Source organism: Toxoplasma gondii, chromosome VIIa (assembly GCF_000006565.2).
Source record: "Toxoplasma gondii ME49 chromosome VIIa, whole genome shotgun sequence".
NCBI lineage: Eukaryota > Apicomplexa > Conoidasida > Eucoccidiorida > Sarcocystidae > Toxoplasma > Toxoplasma gondii.
The window spans coordinates 1,887,282-1,914,723 of NC_031474.1; the positions used below are offsets into that span (position 1 = coordinate 1,887,282).

The window sequence follows — 27,442 nt, forward strand, 5'->3', positions numbered from 1 at the left end:
CTCTCTGCGTTCTTCTCTTCACAAACGACGTCAACACACTCACGCATTCTCTCTCGTTTCTCGTTCCAGCCTCGCTCGTTGTCCGGCTCGATTGCTCGACCTCTCTCACAATGGCGAACAAGCGCGTCGGGGCCCAGAGCGCTCCGCGGGCGCGTGGCTGTCCTCAGGCGCACTCGCCCGACCTTTTGCCTTGCTGCGTTGCAAAATCGGCCCCTGCATGCAACGCCCCGGCCCACGCTCCCGCGGTCTCAGACTGCCATCCGAACTGGAGAGCGAGCTGGCTTCTGCGCGCGTCCGTCTGTCGACGCTTTCGTCCTCGTATCTCGAAACGCTGGCCTCCCTGCCTTCTCTGCGCGTGCTTCTTCCTCTCCACTTTCTTCGCCATCCCCGCCCCGCGAGTTCCGTCGGACTTCGCCGTCTTCTCCGCAGCGACTCAGGCTGCAGAGGTCGCGCAGCCGCGAGCTCCGGGCGCCGCGTCTGTGCGAAAAGAAAACACGGAGGCGACTGTCGAGGAGGCTCTCGAGGAGAAGTACACGCCACGGAACTGCAAGTACCGGCCCCTGCCCAAGAGCCTGAACGAATTCGCGTACTTGAGTTACAATGGAGAAATCACGCTTGGCGACGTCTTCGGCTTGCCAGCCTCCTCGATTCACCATGAACAGCGGCTGTCGTTCTCCATCGCGTCCGAGGGCGCGTCGGCGAGTTCGCGCAGAGCGATCCTCTCCGTGAGCGTCGAAATGCACAGAGACAGCGTCGCGGAGTTCAACCACCTCGAGCTGTACAGACGCCGAAGGGGCGAGAAGCCTCACCCGGCGCTCTCAGCCTCCGAAGCAGCTGCCGCGGCCGACGGCGCAGGCGCGATGCTCTCTGCAGTGCGGAGGCAGCAAGCCGTCGCCGTGGGGAAACGCGTTGAAGGCGCCGGAGGACCTCGCACGAAGGTCGTCCTGAGCGCGGCTCTCAGCGACGATGAGGGGGACACTGTCTTCGACTTGGTACGCAGAAAACGCGCAGGAAAGCGAATGCGAGGGAGACAGGGAAGCATGTAGTGGCGGGGAAACAAGCAGTGGGGAGGCGAAGCAGACAGGGAGGTGAGGGGTTGACGGGGGCGAGGGGGGAAGGGGGGAAAGGGGAGGGGGAGGGGCGAGTGAAGTTGAAAGAGAGAGAAAGTCGATTGACAGAGAGAAGAAAGAGAGGAAAAGAAGGGATGTGGTGGCGGCGAGTCGCGAGGGTATGGAGCGGAGAGAGACCGCCCAGATGTGAGGAAGACAGCGGGGAGGCAGATTTCACGGAAAGGAGTTGTATTCCTCGAGAAGAAGAGAGGGCAAAGGGTCGACGCGAAAAGAAGTCCTCTGAAATGACAGACAGGGCAGAGAAGACGAGTGACACGAGGCGAAGCGAGTTCGTTCGTGTCTGCGTTGCGGATTCCGCGACGTCCCCGCTGAATTGCGCACTGCGTCCAGGTTTTCAGCTTCCGAGACTCCCGAGGTCGAACGCCGCTGGCCGACGGCGAGACGGTCGGCCACTCGCCTCTCCTGCCCTGCTTCCCAGTTCGCGTCGACCTCTCAGTGGTTCCAGTAGGTGAGTCCGGAGAATTCGAAGCGAACCGAGAGAGAAGGCGCAGCCGGCCGAGGGGACGAAGGAGAACCGGCGACCGAAAAAAGTGACAATCAGAGCGACCGCGGTGAGAAGGAAGGGCGGACGAGGAGGCAGAAGAGAAGGAGACGCGAGCTACGATCTGGAGAGCGAGAAGAAATATATGCGAGAGAAGAGAGAAATCCAAGAATGACTGAAGCTTGGTACACAGCGCTCCCGTCATCGGCTTCTTCTTCGCTGTCTTTTGTGCTCCTGGTCTGTCTTTCGTTCTCCCTTCTCCTCTTCTGCGTCCTCTCCCCTTTTTTCCTTCTGTCTCTCCCCGCTGTCTACTCTGCCCTCTGTTTCCTTCCCGACGCATCCCCTTCGACCTCCGTCGCGTTCTCTGATGTCTGTGGTTTCGCGGGCTTTTTCTTTCAGAGCGCATGCCTCTGCACATTCCATCGAACTGCCCCGCGCAGTCTGCACTGCCGAAGAGCGGGGAGGTTTTCACCCTCGGGGAGACGCCTCTCGTCTTGTCCAGTCCTCCAGAGCATCCCTTCGTCTTTGTGTTTCGCGGTATCCCCTCCTGGACGCCGTACTCTCTCCCCGTGTGGAACATGAGCGTCGATGTGCCGCGCCGACTTCATCGGTTCGCCCGCTTCTTCTTCAGGCTCTCGTTCAGATTCCTCTCCGGTAAAAAAGTCTTCGCAGTCGTTTTTCTGCAAAAGATGTCTTGAAATCGACATTCAGAGGGTTCGACACCTATAGTCAATGCACACTTGCTCTGTGTCCATGTGCGTCTCACCTTGTACGTATATATATATATATATATATATGTACATATATATATATATATATACATACGTGTATATGCATGCGTATTCATGTACAGTATGGAGGTGTGGCCTTGAGAAAAGAGATAGCTGGGGATCTCGGTAGATATGTTTGAATAACGATGGGGTAAGGTGATCTCGTTAGATGCGGCGATTGATGGATACGGATAGGAATAGATGTGGATCTGGGTGTGTGAGTGTGGAGTCGAAACGAGCTGGAATAGATTCTAAAGCGAAGGGAGACAGTGTCGCCGCCCAAGGGATGCATGCAGTCGCCTTGGTTCTGTCTGTGCTGATGCGTGGCGCTCGATATGAATTTTCGTTCACTTCATTCTGTTTTTCTTTTGTTGATGAATTCGCCTTCTGGACTTTCGCTGTGTTTCACGCACTCACACTCTCTTTTCTCTGCGGCGACTCTGCAGGGCCTCTTCAACTGCTGCTGGAGCTGTTTGACGAGAAGTCGCAGCCCGACCCAAGTGCTTCGGGACCTCAGTGTCTCCTCGGCTGCATGGGAGCTACGCCAACGTACAACGGACAACTCTTTGACCATGCGATGCCCACAGGTGAGTGTTCGTCAAACGGTCTTTCCTTTCTCTTTTCTGCGTTCTCCGCCTGTTCCTTTTCTTTTGCTTCTTCTCCCTTTTTCTCTGTCTCTCTCGCGGCTTGCCGCTCTTCGCCCTCTTCTTGTTCTTGCTCGTCTCCGCTCTTTTCTTCTCTCTGTTGCTTCTCTCCTTCCTCTTCTGCTTCCTTTTCGCTCTCTTCTCTCTCATCTGTCGCTTCTCTGTCGTCTGTGTCTTGTGTCGCTTTTTCTCGCTCCTCCCTGACTTCTGTGTCTCTTCTGACTCTTCTGTCTCCTCGGGCCTCGTTGGCCTTGTTCCCTTCAGCTGTTGCATCTTGTCTGTCTCCTGTATCTTCCCCGTCCTCGCCTTCGACGCGCTGTTCGGCGTTCGCTGTCGCCTGTCGCCTCCACATCTGCAGCTTCGCCTTCGGTCCCCGCACTCTCGTCTGCTCTGTCTCCTGCGTGACGGTGGCTGCTGGTGCAAACGTCTTCGTCTTCTCTCTTCAGGCTTTTTGTACAAGGTGTGGATTCTCGCGGGAGAGCCCATGTTCCTGGAAGATCACGCGACGCAGTGCATGCAGTTCGATTTGGAGTACCGAGTGAACTACGAGACGCGTTTGACGCCTTTCGAGGTCGGGCACCACTCTTGGATGTGCAGATTCGCCAGGCTACCTACAGCGATTTTCCAGCGGCAGGAAGGCGCCCGAGACGGCCCCGTCGGCACAGTGTATGCGCGCTCCTTCGACTTCAAAGACTGGGTCGGATTTCCTCCCGACGAAGTTGCGGAGATGGTGCACCTCGTCCGCCTGCAGATCAGCGAACCTAGGTGGGCCAACGTCGCGAGAGAAGAGAAGGCAGAGAAGAAGGCACAGAGGGGAGCAGAGGAAAGAGGTTTATGTTGAAACCATCCGTGCGCGAGAGGCGAAACGCGAGGGATGAACAAGAGAGTAACAGAGAAGAGCAAATGCAGCTGAGAACATGGATTCGACGACTGGGAGAAGGGAAGAGAGTGGCATTTCTAAGGGAGAAGAAGAGCGAGCGGAAAACACACCCGGCGACAGGTGCGTTGTCTCAATGTTTCGAAGATGTTTCCGAGTCTGCTTTCTGTTTCAGCGACATTGCGGTGTCCTTGTATCAAGCGAATCTGCGCCTGCGAACGACGTTGTCGGCCGGCGACGCCGAAACTCTTGCGGAGTTGTGTGGAGAGAAGATCCTCGGGGACAACGACAGCGGAATGGTCCTTCTCCATTGCCGCGTTCCTCCCGGCACCTACCACCTGGTGCTCTTCGCCGAATATCCTCTCGGAGGCCTTCCTCCCTGCGACGGCTTCTACATGCACTTAACCATCAAACCTCTCGCGCTCCTGAACCAAGTTAGTGGGGAGGAAGTGACAGTCTTTCTTCGAAACGCTTTTCCACGGAGTTCGACACTCGGCCATACATACATACATACATACATACATACATACATACATACATATATATATATATATTTATGGATATAGATTCATATATATATATATATATATATATGCATATATGCATAGATATATATCTATATATCTGTATAATGGTAACGCGTAGTGGAATGCATATACACATGCGTATGAAGAGGTCTGCGTTTTGGATTTGCTTTCCTTCAGCACTACGGATGTGTCAATCGGAGCTCGAACACCATGCAGCTGCCGCCTCTGCTCATTTCGCCGACGGGCCGTCCGCCGCTGTCTGCGCCGCCGCCGTCTGAAGATGTCATCGACCTTGGTGAGTATCTGAAATGAGAGCGCGCTTCGGTTGCATGCAGTTTTTGCGTTTCCTCTCTCTGTTTCCTCCGCGCGCCTCGACTGCGGTGCAGACTCTGAAAAGGATTCGTTTCGCGGTCTCGGCGTCGGGCCGCAGCTTAGACTTTGTTTTGGAGTCTCTTCCTCAGCGTCCCCGCGGCTTTCGGAGCTGCAGGCGCCGCAGCACAGAGCGCAGCTGAGTGACGTCGTGCAAAGTTGTCGGATCCTGGTTTTCTCAGGAGTGGTGACAGAAAGTCGCGAGGAGAATATCCGGTCATTTGTCTTCCGCATGCCCTCGCCACCCGTCAAGACGCCAGGCGCCTTCAAGCGCATCGCGCAAGGACGCTTCGTCGTTCAGTCGTCTCTTTCTCAGGTCCGGGGCGAAGTCCGAGCGTTTCACTCAACGAGGACAAATTCGCTTCTCGTTTGTGCCGTTACAGGCGTCAGTTCGTCTGTATAGATGTAGAGCCATCGAGACTCAAATATATTCATATATCCATATATATATATATATATATATATATATTCGTATATTTATATTCATATATGTATATTCATATACGTACATGTCTACATATATATATATATATATATATATTTATATGTTTGTGTGTGTGGGATTCCGCACATGGGGTCGCGCATGAGAGAGTGGCTTTTACATGTATGTTGTGCACTGCATGTAGGGACACAGTTGACCATTTTTTTTCGTCGCTGGACCTGTTTGTAGCTCGGCGGTGTTTCTTGGCGTTTTCGCGACCTCCCTTGTCCGTGGCTTGTCTTCGTTTGCGGCTCAGGTGTACTTGCACCTGGCGGTCCTCTCCGACTTCACAGCAGCGGACTTGGGTGCAATTATTCGCCGCGAAGGGGGTGACGCGAACGACGTTGCCACCCATGCACTCTCCTTCTCGCACGACTATCAGGTCCGAGCTTCTCGGAAGGGAACTCGCGTAGAGAAGCGCGACGCTACAGCCTTCGCTTCATCGTGGAAATCCATCTTTCTCGAACTCGTCAACACTCAGGGCACAGTTCACGCGTATCTGCAGCCTTCGCAGCGGCGCCGAGGGATTCCTGCTGCGAGGAGGGAGGGCCGTTGGGGAAAAACGTCCAGGAACTCGCGGGGCTCGCAGGCGTATGCACACCAGAATGGACGTGGAGGGCGTCCTTCTCCAGTGTCTTCTGTGGTACGGCGTCCGTGCTCATGTGCATATTCTGCTTTTTTGCTTTTTTTCGCAGCACCTTGTAGGCCCGTTCGATGCTGGGGCGTACACCGTCGAAATTGTTGCGCTGGCACCCGAAACCGTAGACGCTGTTGCCGCCAACAGCGCCCAGGAGGTACGCGTTTCGAAAAGCTCCCCACATTTTCAAGACGCGTTGTCTTGCGTCTGTCCAGGCTCTGTCTGGGAGCAGTCTCCATTCCTCGTTTTCTCCACTTCACCTAAAAAAGCAAGGGAGAGAACGCGTCGGGTGATTCCGAAGATGCAGGCGTGATTGTGGTAATGCAACAAGCATACAGACAACCGACACTCTCGTTCGTAGTCTTTCGGTCTACAAGCATTCACGCATGCAATTGCACAGATATATATAGATATATATATATATATATAGTAATGCATATTTATGTATATGTGAGTCCATGAACGGTGCTTTATGGATACGGGGCAATCTCGTTTCTTCCCGTACTCTCTTCTCTCTTGCTTCATCGTCGAGAAATTTCTGCTCAGTCGTGCCTGTTCGCTTCCTCTCTAAATGTGGAGGTCTCTATACTCCCCGTCATCTCGACAAGTTCCTGCTGGCGGTCGCCGTCTCGTTTCCGTCTCTTCGCGTTCGCTTCTGCATGCATTCGCTGCCGAGACCTGCGCCTGTTTCGTGGTTTCTCCGAATATAAGCCGAATCGCTCTGACCTTACGTGCAGCTCTGCATTCCCTTCGTCGTCGACCTGCGCCTGGTCTCGCGGTCTGGCGACGATCTCCACAGCAGCACGTGGATGTGCAAGCATGAGACTGCGCATTTTCCGCGCTACATTCGGTGAGGCGACGAAAACGCTTTCTTCAGTCTTTTCATTTGTCGTCCTCCATGTATGTCTGTCTGTTGTTCATGGGTGTCTCTCCTCTCTTTCTCGCTGTATACACGTGCATACACATATTTATATACATATAGATATATATATGTGTATTAATATGTTTATGTCTGTACGTATGTGTAGCAACTATGGAATGAATAGCTAGGTATACATCCCTTCACATATTTCTCTCGACAGGGAAGTGGGCGTCTTCCAGGATGCGTTCAGGAGATTGGATGGACGTGCAGAGGGAACCTCGAGACAGGTAGAAAGCAGCGAGATAGGAAACAAATCTGGGTGTTCGTCTTCGACTCGGAGGAAGCGTTTCATGTCGTTGTTTGTCTGATGTGAATATGTTGGTTTTTCTTCAGGGGCGAGGAGGGCGTGGAGATGACTCTGGACAAGGAGTTTCTCCTCCCTGCGAGTGGTCACCAACATGTCCAACTGCAAATCCCGAGAAGTTCGATTCTGAAAATCCACGTTCGCTCTCCTCACAGCTCGGAGCCTCGTCTCTCCATCTTCCCCAAAGACCGACCTCACGAAAAGCTGGGAGAAGCCTACACGGACCTCTTTCTGGGTGTGGCGAACGACCAGAGCGGAATTGACAGAGACGAAAAGGGAGGAAAAAAGGGAAGAGATAAGGAGAGAGAAAAAGAGAACAGAGTCGAGGAACAGGGGAGGACGAATGGGCGTGAAACGTCTTCTCTCAGGTGCTTCACACGCCAACCGGATTCTCTGTTTAAGACGCGCTACTGTTTTTTACCTTTCAGCTCATCTTTTCGAATCTGTTCCTTCTACTGCACCACTGTGCAAAGAACAGTCGTCGTCCGCGATTGCAACGGTCTCGACATATTATCCACTGATACTGCCAACGATTGACGTATTTGTGTACCCATATATTCATATATATATATATATATATATATATATATATATATATATGGGGGGAGAACGAGCTCAATGTGTAAAGGCAGAGCGGTCTTTATGCACGTTTCGTCGGTGTTTGTGTCGGGCTTTGTGTTTTTATTTTCAGAGACAGATATGGAAGGCGAGTACATTTTGCGAATCTCCTTTTCGCTCCATTCCACGTCTCTGGCGCCTTGCCCGACTGCGCAGTTCCATCTCGTTCTTGTCCCGAAGTCCTCGGTGCCTCAGTGCCCCTGGGGTACGTGCAGCGTCAAGTTTTAATCGAGTTTCCAACTGTTTACTCGAAACACCCAGTGGAACGAATTTCGCAGACTCCTCCGAAAGGCGGAGATCCTTCACAGATATATGCATATGTATATATAAATATTTACGTTCCTGCGTCTGTGTGTGTGGTACTCCACCTATACTGGTGTGCTGCGTAGCGGTTGAAGTTGATGAGGGTGCACTGAGAGTGGCCGATTCATATATACCTGTCTATTTATGAACGTGTGAAGTTCAGGATGTGGATGTCGCAACGAGTAGGTAGACATGTTCAGGGAGATGGATGTGTGCCGGTCTCTTCCTGTTTTCTTGAGGCGTCGCATGCTTGGTCGGGGATTCTGGAGGGTCCGTCTGAATTCACAGTCAGACGTCTGTCTTTCGAAGGGGTGTCTTGCTTTTTCGTTCAGCTCGAGAGAATGGTCTCTCACGCGAGACACTGAAGACTCGAGCTGAAGAACATCTTCGCACCACTCTGGATTCTCGGATCTTCATTCCAAAGTAAGCGAGCCTTGTTCAAGTACGCAGTTCTCGGTCTCCTTTGAGGTCTTCTTCTGTGGCGTTTCTTTCTCTGTTTTCTTTCTTCCTTGCCTCTCCTCTGCTCCTGTATCCCTGCTCTCAGCTGCAGCCGCTCCGTCAGTGTCCGTGGATTCTCTTCGTTTTGTGGGTGCGTCTCTTTCTTCGCGAGGCTCCTGAGGCGACGCCGTCTCATGCAGTCTCTGTGGTGGGTGCTTTCTTCAAGATATGTTGCGTGCCACTGGTTCATCTTCGCGCATTTTTCCGCGTATGTTCGAGCCTTTTCTCTTCTTCGTCTGCCGTTCTTCGGACTCACCCTCGAGGCCTCTCGTGGCGGAGCTAGAGAGATATCGGGCAGTGTGCAAGGAATGAGAACCGCGCAGATGCCAGGATGCAGAAAACGAGCAGTGCGTTAATCAAGCGAAACTCGCGTGGAGGAGTCGATCTCTGAAAAAACAGCCTCATCTGGATAGACAGGTATTGACAGATACACCGTTGTTGTTTTTCTAACCAACATAACTTGCTTTGACTTTTCAAGCATAGTTTTTTTACACATATATTTTTTGTCTTTTTGTTAGACGAATTGCGCCACATCATTTGGAAGTTGCCGCGCCGAGAGACTTCTGGCTGTCGCCTTCTGTCCATCCGGAATTCGCCTTTTCCTCTGACTCTCCGGCGACGAGGTGAGGCTCTCAAAAGCTCGAACGTTCCAAAGCGGTCGGTTCTTAGAGTGAACAGAAAAGTACCAGTCGCAGGTCGTACGGCTTCTCCGTTCTCGGCCAGTCCTTGCGCCTTTCTCTCGAGAGCTGCTTATGCCTGTGTCTCCCTGGCTGCCCGTTCGTTGACATCGGAACGCATATCTGCCACCGCCGACGCTCTTTCGACGAACATCTCCATCGTCTTCCTTCCACGACCCACCTGTCGCCTTCGACCTCGCTCAGTGCGACCTCGCTCAGTGCATCTCTTTCCTTCTCTCTTCGCATATGGACATTTTCCGCTTCGTCGATTAGCTGGGTACCTCTCTGTTTTCCTTTCTGTTTCTGCCTTTCTGTCTTGAGTCCTCGGTGCTTTTCGTCCACTGTGCGTTTTTCGTTCCGAAGCCACACGCCTGAGTACGCAAAGCGAAAGGTGCAGACCCACAAGAATGTCGAAGTAGGCAGAGTCGCGGAGACAGAAACGTATAGACAAGGATGCCCTTCTCTCATATTCGTGTTTTTTTGTTTTCCCCCATTTCCCCCCGTTTTTTTCTTTGTTTGTTTCGTTCCTTTAGCATTCGCGTGGAGCTCACTCTGCATCCGCCGTGGGTGCCGGCGCAGCTGCTGCTGTTCAAGCGAGACAGCTTGGGCCTGCGTCGAAAGCCGGAGGCGGTTTCGATCTTGACTGAAAACCGTCTGCTTCTTCTTGCCACAGATGCAGGAGCTGGAGACTTTGTCCTCAAACTGAAAATCTACGACGAAGTCGACCTGCCCAGCGAGCGCCTCTGTGCACATGCAACTATCCACGCAGAGGTAGGGAGAGGTCCTCCGAAAAAAGACAGCGGCGCGCGGAGAGCCATCCAGCGAAAACACGAGAAACGGATGAGGAGAAAGGAAGAAAACAGAGTTACTTGAATGCAAAAAGAACGGAGAAAATGCGAGAAGAAAACAGACAAGCAACAAGGCCGTCGTGTTGTCGTTGTCGAAGCGTGACGCTCGCGCGGAAAAAAGAAAAAAACCTGGAAATTCGTGAAAACAGTGTGCTCCTCCTATGGACAGGCATACACGTTTGCATATTTATATTTATATGTGTTTATATTGATTTGTGGTGGTTCGTGTATGAATGTGTGGCATGTATTTGTGTATTTGCTTGTCAGAGAGGGGACGCATTCGTGTATTGTGCCCCGTGAAGGGCGTTTTCCTTTCTGTCTTCGAGAGAGATCCTCCGACAGTCCGCGTGTATTTTCTCCGAAAAGCAATCTGCTTTTCTCTCGCCCTCTCTGTCTCTCTCTCCTGGCTGTCTGTGGGTCATGTTCGTACCTGCGACCCGCCGTATCTGGACTGGAACGGCGTTTCTTCCTCTTTCGTCTCGCGTTTTGTGTGGTGCCGAGTTTCGCCTCGAACCTCACGTCGGGCTTCCTCTCTGTCGCACCGCTTGCATCGACGTGGCGATAGAGGAGTGTGTCTTGGATGCGTTTGCCTTCGCGGATAAATGTCAATAATGTCAACGAGTCATGCGAAGTTCAGGTTTCCTTTCTCGTTTCAGATCGGCGACGCGGACGAGACTGAAGTCAACGCCTTGCGCGCAGAGTTGTTGAGTCTGCCGGACTTGATGCCTGTGGAGCCTCCCCTGTCGTCGTTCAATCGTCGGGGGTGGCTATCGCTCCCAGACGTCCCCGTATTTTCGACTTCTGTTTTCCGGTTCGGCGAGGAAAGTCCGCGCACTGCCTTCTCGTCGCCGTCACCCGCGGATCCGCAGCGTTCCGCGTTGTTCACCGTTCGGCCGGAGACTGAAAAGGCGGTCAGCCAAGAAGCAGTCCGGCTCGAAGAGCGCGCCAAGGCGACAGTCATCCAGGTCGAGAAGCCGACGCTGCTGCGCGTGACTGCCGAGCCTGCAGTGCTATCGAGAGATCGCCTGTTGATTCGCGTCTTCAAAAGAAAAGAGGACGAGGCGCAAACCGACGCAACGGCCTCTGCGGTTGGAGCTGTTCGCGGAGAACGCGCTGAACGCGGACGCGAAAAAGATCTCCTCGTTGCCAGGCGCGGCGGCGAAGACGACGCCCTCAACTTCAGACTCGTCGAAGAAGCAGACAGCAACCTCCTCGTCCTCCTACAGCCCGGCACTTACAAATTCAGCTACCAAGCAGAAGGACCTTTCCTCATCACCTTCGGTAAAAAACTGCCTCTTCTTTCATTGCGGCAGCCACATAAATAGATCTAAATGCTTATATATACACACATGATTATATACATCTGCATGTACATGTGAACTTGTATATATATATATATATATATAAGCATATGATTATGTATGTATATGTCTATGTATATATATGTATATATATGTGTGTGTGGTGGGTTTTCCGGTTTTCGTTTTTTAGGCATTTCGTCTGTGAACCAACTCCACCGCGACCTGCTTTTCCATCCTGCGGCGGAGGGCGCGGTGTCTCCTTGCCTTTCGCATCCTCCGGCGTTGTCGCTGCCCTCGCCGCTGCCCTTTTACTTTGAGAGCGAAACGTTCGACATAAAACTCAACTCGTCGTTTCTGGAGAAAGAAGTAAGGCGGGGGCTTTTGTGCGTTTCAGAGTTGGGTTCTCAGGTGTCTGCAGAGAAGAGGAAGTTCCTCTCCCCTTTCCAGAGTCGCTGTCTGGACGTTCGTCGGCTGGCGGTGAGACCCCCAGGCACCACGGACTGAAAGACGAATCCGCAGGAGCAGAGGCGTCTGTCCAGAGCCTCGCAGACATCTGCTGCTCCGTTTCGAAGCCGCGACTTCGTGTCTCCCGCGATCGCAGATCTCCGCAGAACGCAGGGTGGCGCGGGTGCTCCACTGTCACTTCGTCCGCCCAGAAGGCCAGGTTCCCTCGTTGCCTTTTCCTTCTTCGTCTCTCTAGGGTGAACGGGCGTTTGCTCGCCTCCTAGGCTTCCGCGCGGCGCCTTGCCTCAGTGTGTGTGTGTGTGTGAAGGGGGAGGGACGCACTGGGGGCTGTCGTCTGCCCGGTCCAGCGGGTGTCTTCTGTCCTCGTTTTGCTGCTCTCTCGTGAGGCTCTCTCGGCGCCGACGGAGGCACTCACGAACTCCCGTCGGTCTGCTTGCTCTTCCTGCAGGGCGAGTTCATGACGTTCCCTCTGCATGTGACGACGCCGTCTGTGCTGTACGTGGAGGTCGGCTCGAACTTTCTGCTGGACTTCATCAAAGTCGGAGTGAGGGTGGCGGAAGGCACTTGGATCGGCGAACAGCGCGGCCGCGTCAACTTCCTTCGCCTTATCTTGGAGCCAGGCACTCACTATGTGAAAATAATCCACGCGCATGCAAGCAACGTGTACGCCGCCGAGCCGGCCATCAAACAAGCTGTCGACGTAAGTGCAGAGGGGTGTGCGCCGCGCAGCCGCGCTGGCCGAAAGCGACAACAAGAGCGAGAGAAAGAGAGAGAAAGAGAAAGAGCGAGAGAAAGAGACAGCTACGAGACGTTTTGCCCGTTGCGGCGTCTGTCCGTGTCGACGTTTGCGTTCCTCTCGAAAATTCGTGAAGCGCGGCGTCAGCGAGAAACCATCACAAGACAGTGGGATGCCAGATACATCCATGAACCAGGAAACTCGAACGCCTTTATTTCACCGCTGTACTGACCCTCCTCGTCAGGACTCCTGAAACGAACCGTGCAATGTAGTCAACAAATCTATCGATCTGTCCACATATATATACATATATACATATATCTATATATATACATCTACATGTGGATATACGTGTAACGGTTCTAATTTTCTGCCTGCGTAACCTGCCGTGCTTGAACATACTGAGGCGTCTTTATTTGTCTGCTATGCATACATCGAGTACTGCGCTCGCATGTTAATCTTTGACTGCAATTGTATGCCTGCATCCACAGGAATCTACGAATGTGTGTCGCATGCGTATTTCCATGTGTGCAAGTGGGGGAGGGGGGGGGGGGGAATTGTAGACGCCGACGGCGAGACTGCTGAATGTTTTTTTGTCTTTTTGTTGGCGAATGCCGCGGCATGGCTAGTTACAATGCCAGGAGGTGAAAAGAGACCGCGGTCGCACTGGAGGCGGAGCATGTGACATGTGCGTCGGGTCAATCCATAGAGAGAGGAAACCGTCTTCTTGACTTTCTTCTCAGACCAGCAGGTGTCTGCACTTCTCCCTGAAAATCAAAACAATCGCAGTAAACTACGCAGGCCCCGACAGCGATGTCGATTCAGCAGAAAGTTGTTTCTCTTTCGGAGCGATGTCTCTTCCTCTCGATCTCCACAGCCACGAAGGCGGCAGCGCGGCGCTCGGTACGTTCTCTGTCAAGGCTCCGTCTCCTCCTCTTCCCTTCTCTTTCTTTGTCTCTGTTAGTTTCTTTCTTTTCTGTATCTCTCTTGCTCTCCTAGGAACGTATACGTGAAACATGTGATACTTGTAGGCGAAACAAGTAAATGAAGCATGCGCAAGTCCCCGTCTCGCACAGAAACGCACTTCGTGTCTCTCTTGGCTGTTGACCGCTCGCTCGCAGATCTCCCAGCTTTTCGGATTGCAAATCTTTGCATGTTAGAGTGCTGTTCTTTCGCGGATTTCGACACAGGTGGAGAGGAAGCCTTTTTTATTAGCGAGACGTCCGCATGCAGTCGAGTGAGCTTGGCAGGCATTCATGCATGAGCATCTGTAGCTCTTACGACGCCTGTGAGGCACCGCCGCGTCCACATTTGGATGCCTCTATACCGACGTTTGTGTCTCTCTCGGACTGGACTCCGATGCAGTGCTCTGCAGGGGTCCGAAGCTGGTTTCTCGTCTTGTGCAATTTCGAAGTCGCGCGGGTGTGCTGTGTTCTTCCACGGTGTGCAGGAGGTCCGATCGACGCCGCGGGGCGCTTGCTGATTCGCAGCAAAGTTGTTCTGACGGAAGCGAACGGAGACTCACGCAAGAGAGTCGCTCTCGACACAAAGGGTGAGAGCAATGAATCGTGCTCGCAACACTACCTATATATATATATATATATATATATATACTCATAATATATATATATATATATATATATATATGCATAAAGTATATATATACATGTGTATATATATAAATATATGTGTATATTTGTGTGTGTGAGTGTGAATGTACGTTTCTTTGTTGTGAGTGGCTTTTGCCAAGACGGGAAAGGTCGAAGACAACGGTGGACTTTTCGAGATTCGCGACTCGTGGACAGAGTCAGAGAACTCGACGCACGGAGACAGGAGGTCGGGGGTCGCGTTTCGCGATGTGCCGGAGTGTACATACACTCTACTGAGGCGAAGGTGTCAGAGAGACAACGGAAGTCTCTCTGGTGTTTTCAGGAAAGAATCTGCTAATGAAGCTCGGCGTCTTCTCGGAAGACCACGACCGAAACGTCGTCGTGCAGGTGAGATTGTCTGTTCGCGTTGCGAAGCGCGACGACACTCCTCTTTCCCTGAAGGCCTCCGCGCTTTTGGTGTACATACACTCCACGTCTGCGTGTAAAATTTTTGGAATGCATGCAGAAGTCGTTGCATGAAGTCGTGCGCCTGCGACAGTGTGTGTCTGTATGTGTGAGACCCTCGATATTCAAGCATCTTTTGCGAGAATCTGCAACTCTCCTGTGGCCCGATTGTGGCAACGTTTTAAAGAACGTCATTTACTTCGAGAAACACAGAAGTGGATGGGAGACCCGAGAAGCCGCGCAACTCTCCAACTGTGTTTCCGTCTCTGCTTGTGCCGCCGCAGCGCATGCGCGCCGGCCTTTCACTTTTCTCGGAAGCTTGTTTCCGTTTCCTCGCTCGTGAGGTTCCCCGTTCCTGTTCGCCGTTTCGTCTTTGATTTCTTCTCGTCTCTCCGAGTCGTTTTCGCAGGTGGAGGATGCACACTCTCTGCCTGTCGCGCCGGTTCACGACTGGGCAATAAACGAAGGCGGCTACGAGAAGCTGTTCGAACTGGACGGCTCGAAGAGGAAATACAACGGTGAGAAGCGCGAAACGCGCTGGCGACTCTGCATATCTCTGTCACCGCAGATGCGCCTGTCGCCGCCGAGCAGAGAAATGTCAACAGTCTCTCGATTCCTTTCGACGTTCTTTTTCTACTCCCATATGCTTCCGGATTCAGATGCACATACACACATACAAACATACACACACACACCTCTGCGGGCACCTCTACATGCCTTACACAGAGGCATATACCTAGGTATGCAAATATATATATATATATATGTATATGCTTCTATATGTATGTATATATGTATGCATGTGTCTTTATATGGTTGTGGGTGTGGAGTGGACGCCGAATGTGGAGTTTCATGCTTTGTGTTCAGCGCTCGATCAAAGTTCAACGTTTTATTTGACGTTCCGCCTCGACCGCGCAGCAGTTGCAGGTGCTGCTCCCTGCGTCGTCTTCGACCTCGTGGTTCAGGTCATGCCTATGGAGGATAAACAAAGGGTAAACAATACTCGACACGGTTCTGTCATTCCTTCGGGGCGCCTGTGGCGTCGCTGTCAGCATCAGCCGTTCAAACGAGAATATATATATATATATATATATATTGCAATGTACATCTTGTCTCGCTCTGGGTCCGTCTCGCTGCGTATCGATGGGCGGTAAGATGCATTTGTTTACAAGTACGAGCATCGACAGAAGACGGTCGTGGCTGTGCGTACGAGCCTCTGGCAACTCGCTGTCGTGAGCAGGTCCCTGGGTGCGGAGTTTTGGTGCGATTCACCGTGGTTTTCCAGGCGTTCTTTTTTTTCAGATGACGCAGTGCCCAGCCGCGGGCGACAGTTTCGCGCCGCTGTCGGTGTCTCAATTCTTCCCAGTCGCAGCCGTGGCGACAGCTGCAGACCGGAGTGCTTCGTTTCACTCTGGACGCCAGCAGCATGTTAGCACCGCCGTCTCTGCAGTTCGCCAGCCGCGAGACGGCTTTCTTGTCGAGCTCCCGTTCACTCTCGCCGAGGTGAGTCGCTCGCTCGAGCGCCTGTCGATCTCCTTCCGTTCGTCGTGCTCTCCCGTTGATGGTCGAATGGCCGAGAGGTGGAAGCAGTTGCACGACTGTCTTCGGAAAAGAAACTGCGAGTCGCAGCCGCCCCAGGCCAGGGCCAGTGGGTTTCTGCGTGTCTCTGGAGGTGTGTGGGTGTGCATTTGACAGAGGTGCCTCTGCGGTCTACAGACGCAGGAGAGACGCGAGAGACAGAGAACAAAATGGAGATCTTGAAGGAGCTGTGGAGGGGAAACAGCTTCTTACGAGTTTGAGACCTCTCTCCAGTGCGCAGAGAGAGAGAGACGTCAGGAGAACCGCAGGAGACATGTGAAGAGAACTCGAGCGCCGGGGCTGGATCAGGTTGCCTTCCTGAGCAGAGAAACCACTCAGCGTTGGCGTGGACCCAAACTTGTTGCCAGTTCGAGGTGTCTCCGGCGCTTTGACTGTCTCTCTCCCGCAGGAGTCGTTTGTCCTCGCCGAGGTCCAGTACAACTTTTTCCTTTCGCACGTTGAGCTGGACGTCGTGGAAGGAGGCAACCGACACATGCAGGTTGGTTAGCGTACAACAGCCAGAATTAATGAAACAGTTCGGCGCATCACCTTTTCGCTGGTGGATCCCGTGCTTTCAGTTCCTCTTAGTTCATCTACACACTCTGTACAGACGAAGAAAGAAGTATCGATACCTCCTTGTCGCACACATCTGTCCGGACATTCAGAATACAGAAATGTAAATAAATATACATTCGTATATACATACATATGCATATATATATATATATATACATATGTAGCGGTATAGCCACAAGTATATATATATATATATATATATATATATGGCTGCATAGCCAGACGTATATACATACATATGCATATATATATATATATATATATTTATTTATATATCGGGTAATAGAGGTGTAGAGGTGTTTGGTATTGTCATTCTTCGGGTGTGTGTACACGGGAGTATGTCGCTGCAAGTGCGTCAAGCTCCACGTGACATGACGAGGGGTGGAACTTCGAAACTCTTTCGTCTCTCGGCGGTTGCACATTTCCGAGCGTTGCAGTAGAGTTTGAAGTACACCGAAGTCAGACACACAAGCGCCAGCTGAAGCCCTCTGCATCCAGTTACGCAGAGCTGGTGTTGTGTGAATTCAAGACAGAAGCCTGCGCAAGAGACCGCGAGCACGAGTGCATCCAGGGAGGAAACTCTGGAGTGACTTTTAGGGGCGTTTTTGCCGCGCTCGAGTCTCAGGTCGAGCCTTGCGCAGCAGGCCTCTCTGCGTCGTGGGTGTCCTCGCGTTCGCAAACTGTTCTCACTCGAACTCCAATTGAGTGCGCTCTTTTCAGCAAGAAAGCATTTCTTTCGGAGAGCTCGACTTCGTCAACAAGGGCAACCATCCTCTAAACACGCGTCAGTGGGTGGCCACCCAACTCGAACCGTAAGTCGAAAAAAAGCCGCTCCATTTCTTTTCAGACAACAGAGCAACAGACGAACTCTTGCCGGTGCGAATGCGTCAACGGACAAGTATGATTTCCTTATGTATGTAGGTCTGTATATATATATATATATGTATATATGTATATATATATATATATATGTATATGTATATATATACCTTCATATGTATATATATATATATATATATATATATATATATATATATATTTATATACGTATGTATTGTGGTTGGGATATGTCCGTGGACGCGGCTATTTGTTTTTACTTCCTTGTGTGTATTTCTGTATCTTGTCTGGTTTTTTCAGAGGCAATTACGTTTTGCGTGTGGCGGACGACCACTATGGAAGTCATTTTCCGCGGAGTTTCGGAGGCGATCCGTGTTTTCCTCTGAAGTTCCAGTTCCAAGTTTTCTCGCTCGCGTCTCACGAGACGCGCCCGACCGTCATCGGTGTCCACCCAGATCCGTCCGTCCCCGTGAAATACGGGCAAGACTTAGTCGTAAGAAACTAAAGGAACGAAAGACACTCCGCGTCTGTCGAGCTCTCTGGAGAGACGAGCGTCTTTGCGCCATGTAGCGAATGAAGGAAACCGCGTCTCCGCTTTCGCCGCGCGGCCTTTGGAAGCCACAAGTGTGAACACAGACAACCTTTTTTTCGCAAGAAACGAAGTCCCGACCACTGCACGAAACGCACTCAGGAGCATGCGCAAACTTTCATGCAGGTCTTCAACTGTCAAGCACACATACACTACATCGACATAACATATATATATATATACATGTGTGTGTATATATATATATATGTATATCTGTTGCGAGCGAAGTGCGTCGCATCTTTGTGTTCAGGTGTTGCTGCGCCTGTCGACTCCGCCGTCCGTGGCAGGGGAGGGCGCTGCGTCGAACGAGGCTGTGCGTCGGTCTGCGTACTTGTTTGGGGACTCGGGAGTTACGTTATACCCGACTCATTTCGCGAACCTCGACAGCTACGAGGACGCGTCCGACGCAGAGAGAGAAGGCGCGAACGGCGGAGTTACTTGGTCCTTCCTGTTCACCGCAGACAAGCTGCAGCGGTTGGGGAACTCCGCCAAACTGGTTCTCGAGTTCACCAGCAAACGCGGCGGGCAACCGTACGGCTTCGGCATCCTCCGGTCAGGTCTGCGCACCCCCGACGCCGAGTTCAGCAGCGGCGATCCGTCGGACTACGTCACGGAAGTCACCTACACTTTTCTTGCTCCGGGCGTCCTACGAGAAAATGCGCCGTGGACCGGTGACCTCGGACGCTTCGCTGTGAAATCGCCTCCTGTGTCGACTCCCGGCGACGACGTGTGGCGGCCTGCGAAGCCGCCGAGTGCAGCGGCGACCGGCGCCGTTCATCCGGAGGAAGAAACGCCGCGCGGGACTCCTGGAAGTCCAAGGCTTCGAGACCTGTACGTCTCCTGCTCTGACGCTTCTTTCCACGCTTCCTCGCGTCGCTCCCCAGCGAAGGCCAACGGTGTTTTTTTTTCGACCGGGAAGCCGTGGAACCTCGGAATCAGGAAGTCTGCTGTGTCGTTCCGTCGCCTGCTGGCCTCCACTCAAAAATGACGCGCGCCCCGCGGCGCCTTCCTCCCTTCTTTCCTTCACAAACTGCTGGACGTGTATGCAGCTCCAAGCGTCCTCTAAATCGATGTCCACATTCACATACATACATATATGTATATGTATATATATATATATATATATGTATATTTATGTATATTTGTGTATATATATGTATATATATGTATATATATGTATATATATGTATATATCTTTGTGTATGTATCGATGGACGTTTTTGACGGAGATTCGTTTTCGTGAATTTCTGTGGCTTCTGGTCTTTTCCAGTGACCGTGCGTCGTCGTCGCCTTCGCCCATCGTCAGTCGCGGGCCCCTCGTTCCGCCGAAGGTCTCGCGAAGCGAACTGCTGGTGGAAGAAGAAGAGACGAAGCCGGCGAGGCTCACGCCATGGGACGCGCCTGCCGTCGCGGAAGAGCCCCGGCGACACTCCGATCCGTACGCCGCCGCTGACGAGAAGGAAACTGGTTCCCCATGGCGCAGCTCGACAGACGAAGAAGAGCTCAGTTGTCCGCCAGGAACGGAGTGGAATGAGGCGACGGCCGAGTGCGAGGACGTCAGGTAGGTGAAGCAACGTGTGGGGGGACCTTGCAGTTGACGCGTCGCCGCCGTGTGAGGTCGACAGACGGCGGAAGTCGTCAGGCTCGCGAATCGGGGGATGAAGACAGGGCCAACATGCAGATCTGCTGGAGGCAGGGAGAGAGTAGACGAATCGTGCAGGCGCGATCACGCAGAGAGGTCTTCTCAGATTTCTGCGAGAGTGACATCGCGCACAACAGTTCTCCTCGACAGTGCGACAACGTCCGATTGCCGTTCCACTGACGGTCGACAGACACGCAGACTCTTCGCTTCATGCATGCGTTGCCGCGTCACCCTTCTGCCCTGCTGCGCGCGCGTCTCCCCGTCGCCTTGGGCCTCTTCGGTGTGCTCTCTCGCCTCCGCCGCTGCTTTCCTCCAGCTGCGTCTTTATATAAGTTGCTGTTTCATCATGGGCAAACGTGTGGTGAACTATTCATAGATGTACCCATCGCTTTAATAAAGATATTTATATTACATATACATATATATATTGATTTATATTACGTATATACATATATATATATACATATATATATATACACACATATACATATACATATATATATATATACATATATATATATATATATATGCACATCAGTGCATGTATGTGCGTGTGTGTGTGTAAGTGACGAGAGCAGTTGGTGAGTGCACCCCAGGCAGTGCTTGCATTTGAGGGTGCGCAGCGCCGAGTGTCTGTAAATGTTTTTTCAGCGAAATGGACGCGCCGGGTACTCTGCTGCTCATCTTCGTTTCCCTCATCGGCGTGACGAGTCTTCTGCTGCTCTCGCGCTATGTGCTGCGGAGGAGAACGAAGAACGAGTACAGACATCCGTATCGTCTTGCTCGAGTAAGTGAGGGGACAGCCGTCGCACGGAGAACGGAGAGACGCGTTTGCCGTCTCGTTCTTTGTGGAGAGAAGTTGAGTTGCTTCTTCTCCCGGTGGGTGGCTTTCTCCGCTTTCTTCCACATGCTTGACACTGCGCGCGTCCTCGCCTCTGCGGCCGTTTAGCTTTCGAGAGGGGGGATCGGGCGGCTGTGAAGCATGCAGACCGGCAGAGTTGCTGAGGCGGAGTGTCTCTTGTGCGTCTGAAACGCAGAGGCGCGCTGCGGCGCAGAGAGCAGAGAGAAAGAAAGAGGAAGATTTCTGTGCCATGCAGGAAACGGGTGGGCGCTCAAAACAAAGGGTGATCTGCGTATCCCCGTTTTTTGCAGGCAAAAACCGTTTTTCAGTTTCGTCTTTAATGGCAACTTCTTGTCCTTTCTCTGTTTTCTCTGCGGCTCTGCTTCCGCGTCGACGGTGTCTTGGGGTTCGCGCGGTTCTCTGCTTTTCACTCTCGCTTTCTTGCTTCATGGCTCTTCTCCTCTCCTCAGTGAGTGTGTGTGTGTGTGTCTTCGTCCCTTGCGTTTTTTTCTTTCCAGGCGAATTCAGGTGGATCGGATTCCTTCGACTTTCTTACTGGGCGAAGTGCTGTGACTTCGCCGTCGGGAGTGTCTGACAGAGATGATGACGTCTGAGGGATTTTTTCTTTTCAACTCTTTTGTGAAGCTCCGCTCTCTTCCTCGCTTTTTTAGTTGGCAGCGTCACACGCTCTCTCTGAAGAAGGGGAGCGTTCGAGACTTGTTCGTTTTTTATGAGTTGCTGTCCAGTTTCCGTCGCTGTGTGAGTCTTTCTTCCGCGTGTATGCATTTTTTCAAGAGCATCCAGGTGATCCTCACGAGTCTGACAGACAGGAAGTGTAAACATCACACATGCATTCCGAAGTGCGAACGTAAGCAGAGCGAGAGGAAGCCGACGCGGCATGCAGTGTGCATGCGTCGATTGCTCGTGAAAAGAAGTTCCTCGCTTTTGTGCGGAAACCGCCTTCGAGTTTCTTGTCTTTCCACGCGTCTAAAACAGGATTTACACGGTCGGCGTCCAACAGATACCGGCTTCCAGAGGCGCACCCAATCGTGCTGCGAGGCACAGATGCTGTATCATATAAGACGCGAGCAGGTCTGGATCGAAATGCTGAGACCAGACCTGTATCTTTCCAGACAGACTTGACGGCCGCTGTAGATGCGCATGTAACAGTTTTTTACAGATATGCTCGAGGCATCCCGAAGCAGAGAAGCAGACAGCACTCGCATGTTTACATCGCGCTTTCCCTGGGGAACCCAGGCGAGAAGCAGAAAAGCGCACACACCTCACACAGGCACTGTCTTGCTTCTGGGGTGTCAATGTCGAAACAAGAACGCGCCCGCGAGCTTCTTAGCTGCGCTCTGTCTCCTCGGAAGTAGCCTGCGTCCTCATTTGCACACACAGTCGAACGCATGCGACGAAAAATGCGGCAGTCGCCACCAGAAAGAAGCTCGGCGTTTCGAGACGAACGATTTGCACCTTTTCGACGCGGCCGTATCGTCGGCCATCCCCCTCTGTCCCTGCATGTTGTAACGCGCTGCACAGGAATGTGTCATTCGACTGTCGCCCGGATCTCTCTGTCGGGAGAGGTGATCGAAGATCACTGGACAAGGAAGTGGACGAAAAGCAGATATGTGGGGTGTTGTCGTGCGTCGCAGAGACTGTCTCTCTGCTCCAGACGATCTACTCTGCTTTGAAAAGTGGAAAGCGTTTCCGTGGTCTCCCTCCGTCATCTGCAAATCGATGTCTTGGGGGTCTACGGCACCTCGTGTGTGAAGGACGCTGTGTGTGACAAAAAAGGCGTTTCACAGAGAAACGCATTTTCGGTCTCCACTCAAGGCGAGGCGGCCTGAAACGGCAATCGTCTCTGAAGAGGACCTGGTAGACTGAGGCCGGAAAAGAGGAGCCTTGGTCCGCAGAGACGCACCCTGTTTGACGAAGGAGAGAAAGCGTTTGAAGGTCGCCACTGTCCGGCAAAGACTGCTGCACCACCTGGTGGTCTGAGGCTCTTCCAGGAAAAAAAACCAGGGTCTCGCAAAAAAGCGGACGCCGCCAGCGCGACATGCGTGAAAGAAAGGTCTTTATTGTCGAGTTTTCATTGCGTGGTTTCCCCCGTCCGCCTCGAGTCTTTCCTGTCGCAGCAGCAGTTCTCGCGACCCTCGGGGGTTGACTTCGTCTGTGCTGGTCTTCTTCAAGTTCATGCTTTCGTTTGTTTCTTCGTGTTTTCTCGTCTTCGCTCTCGTTCGTTCTGTCTCTGACTTCCCGTCGAACCTCACCTTTCTTTCGTTCTCGGCTTCTTTTCAACGCTGCACGTCGCCCCCCGCAACTTTGCTTAAAAAATTAAGTCCACGTCCTCGTTTGGTCTCGAGTGGGGAGGAACCAGGCCTCGGGCGGAATGGCCTTGTCATTGTCAAATTCAGTCTCTTCGATCGCAGCTCGCGTCTGCAGACTCCGCACAGCTGCATGCATCAAACTCCACTTGTTGACGTCGAAGTTGACGCGGGGCTTCCCGAAGTAGAAGGCGCCTCGCCGTCTGACGATGTCTCCATCGACGAAGAGCGCAGCGTGGTTCGTCAGCCTCCCAAACCTGAGAGGGACGAATGGCACAGGTTGCTGGTGTTCGTTGATCAACTCCAGAAGTTGGAGCGTCGCCTCGAACAACTTGTTTCTCGGCAGCACTTTGCAGACGTTCGAGTCGTACACGAGGAGATTCTTGTGGTAGCGCGGAATCACAGGTCGCTGGGGGTGGACCCCCGCGTTCGTCCGGCCCTCACCGCCATTGCGAGGTGAAGCCTGCAGTCCTTCTTCAGCTTCTCGCGGCTGCTGCGTGCCGTCTCCTGCCTTCGGCTGCTGGACGCCGAGGGCATTGCTGGGAGAGTGTGCGACGTCGATGAAGCGGTAATGGTTGTGGTCGTCCGTGTGTCTGGCGAGGAAGTCGAGGCCGACGGAGTTTAGGAGAGCCGGGTCCCAGATGCCGAGGACACTGGCGGGCGACTTCCTCACTCGGTCGTCGAGGGCACCGTAGAAAAGCACTGCGTCCGCGAGCGCGAGCAGCGACCCTGTCCTGCGTCGCTGCGAATACGCGCGCTTCTCCTGCTGGGCGAGTGTGCAGAGCAGACGGTCCGCGTCACCATGCCACAGTTCCTTGAGAAACGCCGCGCCGAAGAGGAGACTCAGCATGCGTCCCGAGGCCAGCCTCGCCATGGAGGGCGCATGGCGCAACATCCACTCGGTGAAGGAACTCCTTCGCGCAAAGGGCCGACCGGCGACTCCTGCATGCGGAGTGTTCACCGTCACCACGGAACGCAGACTGACCGTCGGCTTCCTCGACCGCTGAGGCCTCTGCGCCGCGCGACCAGCAGCGACCGTCTCCATGTGCCGCCAGAGGAAGTCATGGAAAAGCAGAATCTCCTTCTCCTCCGCCTCCGTCGAGGCCTCACCCCAGAGTTCCTCGCTCGGCGCCGCCAGCAGCCGCAGTGCCAGGCCGCCGACGCCTTTGCCAAGCAGAAACAAGTCGACCGACGAACATTTGCGCCACCGCCGACTCGCGAGAGGCGCCAGCCACTGCAGCTCTGCAGGCGTCGCACCCCCACCGGCCTCCGGCGCCGCCGCGTCCTCCCGCTTCGGCCGCTGCTCCGCCGGCTGACGGCCCTGCGGCTCCGGAGGCACCTCGAGAGCCGCGACAGTTGCCGCCCGTCCCTCCTCGCCGCCTGCCTCCCAGAGGCTCTCTGCCTCCTGCTCGGACTTTCGGCCCAGTCGCGGGTGCACGGCTTCCGCTCCGTCGAGGGTCCCAGTCGCGCGTGCTCGGAGCTGCTTAGAGTGCTGCTTTTCGCCGGGCGTCTGCGCGTTCAACTCCCTCTCAACTGCGGCCTCTTCGCGGCCGTCCACGAGCAGGAAAGACAGCATCAATCTCATCTTTCTAGCCAGCCAGGCGGCGTACGCATGCAGACGACTTATGCTTTCATCTTGGCGGTTGTGTGCGTCCGGCGCCAGCAGCACCAGGGTGTCGAAGTCGCCGCGCCGCTGGAGCTCTCGCAGGTAGTAGTACCTGACGCAAATGCAAAAGAGAGAGAGAACGGGAGCTCTGTCGAACAGCGATACTGCAACAGAGAGAAACGAGGGAGAAAAGGTTCTCTGTCGAACGTATGTCAACTGGTTCAGGAGACGACGCGTTACACGCAGGCGCTGAGGCAGTACGAAACGACAGTACAGGTGAGTGTCATTTCCTCTGGCTTTCGCTGTTTCTGCTTTAAGCTTGGATAAGGCAGCGGAGACAGGAAACGCAGTTCCTTTCTTCTCTCAAGTTGCTCTTCTTCGTTAGAGTCACCAAGACGGCAGTGCAGACCCTGCGTTTGACTCTTCCCTGTTGAGCTTAGCTCCCCCCTTTCTCTACTTTCTGTGTCTGTTTTCTCTTCTTTCCTTCCTTTGCTCTGTCGCCTGTCTCTCCGTTCTTTGTCTTTTTCTTTCTTCTTTTCCTTTTTCGTTGTCTCTTCTGTGGTTACCACAACTCGCTCCAGTCGATGGGTTCCTTGTCGCGGACGATCGCTCTGGGTCGCGGCGACAGCGAGTGGGCCCAGACGAAAAAGGCGCATTTGTTTTCGCGCTCGTTTTCGCCTTTGATCGTCTCCCCTTCCTCCTGCCCGGCCGTTCTCTCGACCGTGGAGGCACTGCCATCTGGCGCGACTCCGTCAAAGATGTACGGCCAGTCGTCCGCGAGGATGAACGGCGCGCCGGCGATCGCCGGAGCTTCTCTTCCGAAGTCTGGATTCGAGGTCCTAGGCACATAGCGTCGTCGCTCCCGGGGCGCTTCGGCCGCCTCCACGGTCACGGCGTCCTGGAAAAGGTTGCACAAGGCAGGGGATACAAGGGCAACATGCGGAAAAGGTATGGAACGAGGGAGTGAACGAGGCCTGACAGAACCTGCGAAGCAACGCAGGAGAGTCACTGGGAAAGAGCGTAGTGCAAACGCACAGGAGAAGCTGCACAGCACAGGCTGTAGAAGACGCAAAGCCGCATCGAGAGACCCTCTGGACGCCGAGGAAGAGAATGCACAATCGCAGAGATTTAGAGCGTTCCAGAGGGACTTGCGCCGCGATCCATCCGAGTATCCGGAAAGGCAGAGCCGGGTGATCCTAGAGAGAGAGAGCGTTACCGCCGAGGCGTGGAGAGCGACTTGGCTACATGCAAACGGCAGACGAATGGCGCAGGCTACGCCACAGCAGACGAGATAGAGCCAAGCAAAGTCCCACCGTAAAGGCAGGAAAGAGAAGGAACAGCAGAGGCGAAAAGGAAGGAAACACTGCGGGCAGGACGAGCCACAAAGAGCTGGGCGGCGGAAGGCCAGCAGATATCCGCGGGAGTCCGGAGGTCGCGAAAAAGAGCTCCGGAGACACGCAGGACAGCACTGCGCTGCAGCCGGGAGAAGCAGATGTGAAGCCCACAGCCTCAAGGACGATGGAAAGACGTTTCTAAAAAGAAGCAAACGGTCTCGACGAAGACACTCTAGACTCTCTCGGATCTTACGTACTTGTTCGCCGACTGGGACAAACGAGCTGGGAGAGACAGAAGAAGCTTCACCTAGGAGAATGACAAAGAGAGGCAGGAGAGAAAAGACGCAGAACGAGACAGCCAGCGAAGAAGCGCGCCGACACTGGCTGCTCTCTCCAGCGCGGCTGTCCAGACACGCGAGCGACTCCGCGTCGCGGGCGCGGAGGCGCCTCATTGTTTTTTGGATGAGAGAGACAGCGAAGAGCAGACGAACGGAGAGAAGTGAGACAGTGGCCAGTGTCCCGAGAAGAAGGCCTTTGGGGAGGGCGCGTTCTGGGGTGACGCAGCAACGGACCGCAGAGGGCCTACAGAAGGAAGACGACGACGGCAGAGAAGGAAGGCTTCTTCGCCAGGTTTCGTGAGGCGAGAACGTCGGCGTGGAGAAGAGAAGTCGCCAGGCGCCACCGCAGAGTTCGGAGGTCTGCATGCGTCCAAGGCGAAAACTGGATCTTCGACAAAGCGGGGAGGAGACAACGAAGCGTTCGCTCGAGAAAGGAGAGAGAAGGGAGACGAAAGGAAGTTCTGCGGAGGAGACGGCGGAGAAGAAGCAATGACTGCGTGAGGAAAGAGAAGGAAGGTGACGAAAATAAATCTCGCGAAAGAGCAAACGGTGAAGAAAGTGAAGCTGGCGGAAGGGAAGAAGGAGATAAAGAAATGCACTTCTGAGGAAGCGAAGGGTACGACCCAGTTCGTCGCTTGTCCATCGGCTTTTTCCCTCCAAGCGGGAGCGGCGACGAGTCAGCGAGAAGGAAAACGCAGTTTTTGCCCCCCCCCCCGTCGTCTTCTTTGAGCCTGGGCATCACCCTTCTTCGGCACCTTTTTCTCGCTTTTTTTTCGGAGAAACAGTTCCTTCACAAGGAGAAACTCAAAACAGGCAACGTGTAGTGGACTGCAGAGCCTCTCCGTCGTCTTCTCGAGTCTTCTCTCCGGCTCGCCACACCCTCGACTCGGTGAGGGTCGCGTTTCGTCTGTGCTCTGTCCTCCCTCGCCTTTTGTCTCTCTTGGCATTTCTTGCTCGGATCGCTCCTCAAAAAATCTGTCCAAAAAGGCCTCTGTCGCCGCCTCCTCGTGTGTGTCGCCGCCTCTGCGCTCCCTTTTTGCGACCGCGGTCAGAGTCGATATGGAGCCTTGGGCGCGGGGCTTCCCTGCTCGGGTCGGCGAGCACACCGGCTGAAGGCTCCCCCAGTCTCTGT

At 53.5% G+C, this 27,442-nt stretch overlaps 2 protein-coding genes across 2 annotated transcripts; one reads left to right on the forward strand and one right to left on the reverse strand.

The window, feature by feature from the left end:
* Positions 1-110: 110 nt before the first annotated feature.
* Positions 111-21,738, forward strand: TGME49_204310 (hypothetical protein; the record flags this gene model as incomplete). Its single annotated transcript, XM_002367662.1, has 32 exons — positions 111-992; positions 1,461-1,578; positions 2,011-2,265; positions 2,828-2,968; positions 3,472-3,790; positions 4,078-4,336; positions 4,607-4,724; positions 4,981-5,114; positions 5,536-5,661; positions 5,975-6,073; positions 6,654-6,766; positions 7,172-7,377; positions 7,834-7,965; positions 8,396-8,486; positions 9,080-9,184; positions 9,772-10,009; positions 10,743-11,367; positions 11,578-11,753; positions 12,301-12,552; positions 13,332-13,491; positions 14,039-14,140; positions 14,521-14,585; positions 15,052-15,160; positions 15,510-15,634; positions 15,945-16,145; positions 16,630-16,719; positions 17,517-17,608; positions 17,934-18,126; positions 18,473-19,053; positions 19,493-19,783; positions 20,516-20,651; positions 21,224-21,738. 32 exons carry the CDS (start codon positions 111-113, stop codon positions 21,317-21,319), a joined length of 6,630 nt encoding a protein of 2,209 aa, XP_002367703.1. The 3' UTR covers positions 21,320-21,738.
* Positions 21,739-23,042: 1,304 nt separating this feature from the next.
* TGME49_204300 (hypothetical protein) lies at positions 23,043-26,424 on the reverse strand (the record flags this gene model as incomplete). Its single annotated transcript, XM_002367661.1, has 3 exons — positions 23,043-24,750; positions 25,205-25,536; positions 26,230-26,424. The coding sequence occupies 3 exons, from the start codon at positions 26,422-26,424 to the stop codon at positions 23,043-23,045; spliced, it is 2,235 nt and encodes a 744-aa protein (XP_002367702.1).
* Between the last annotated feature and the right edge of the window lie 1,018 nt (positions 26,425-27,442).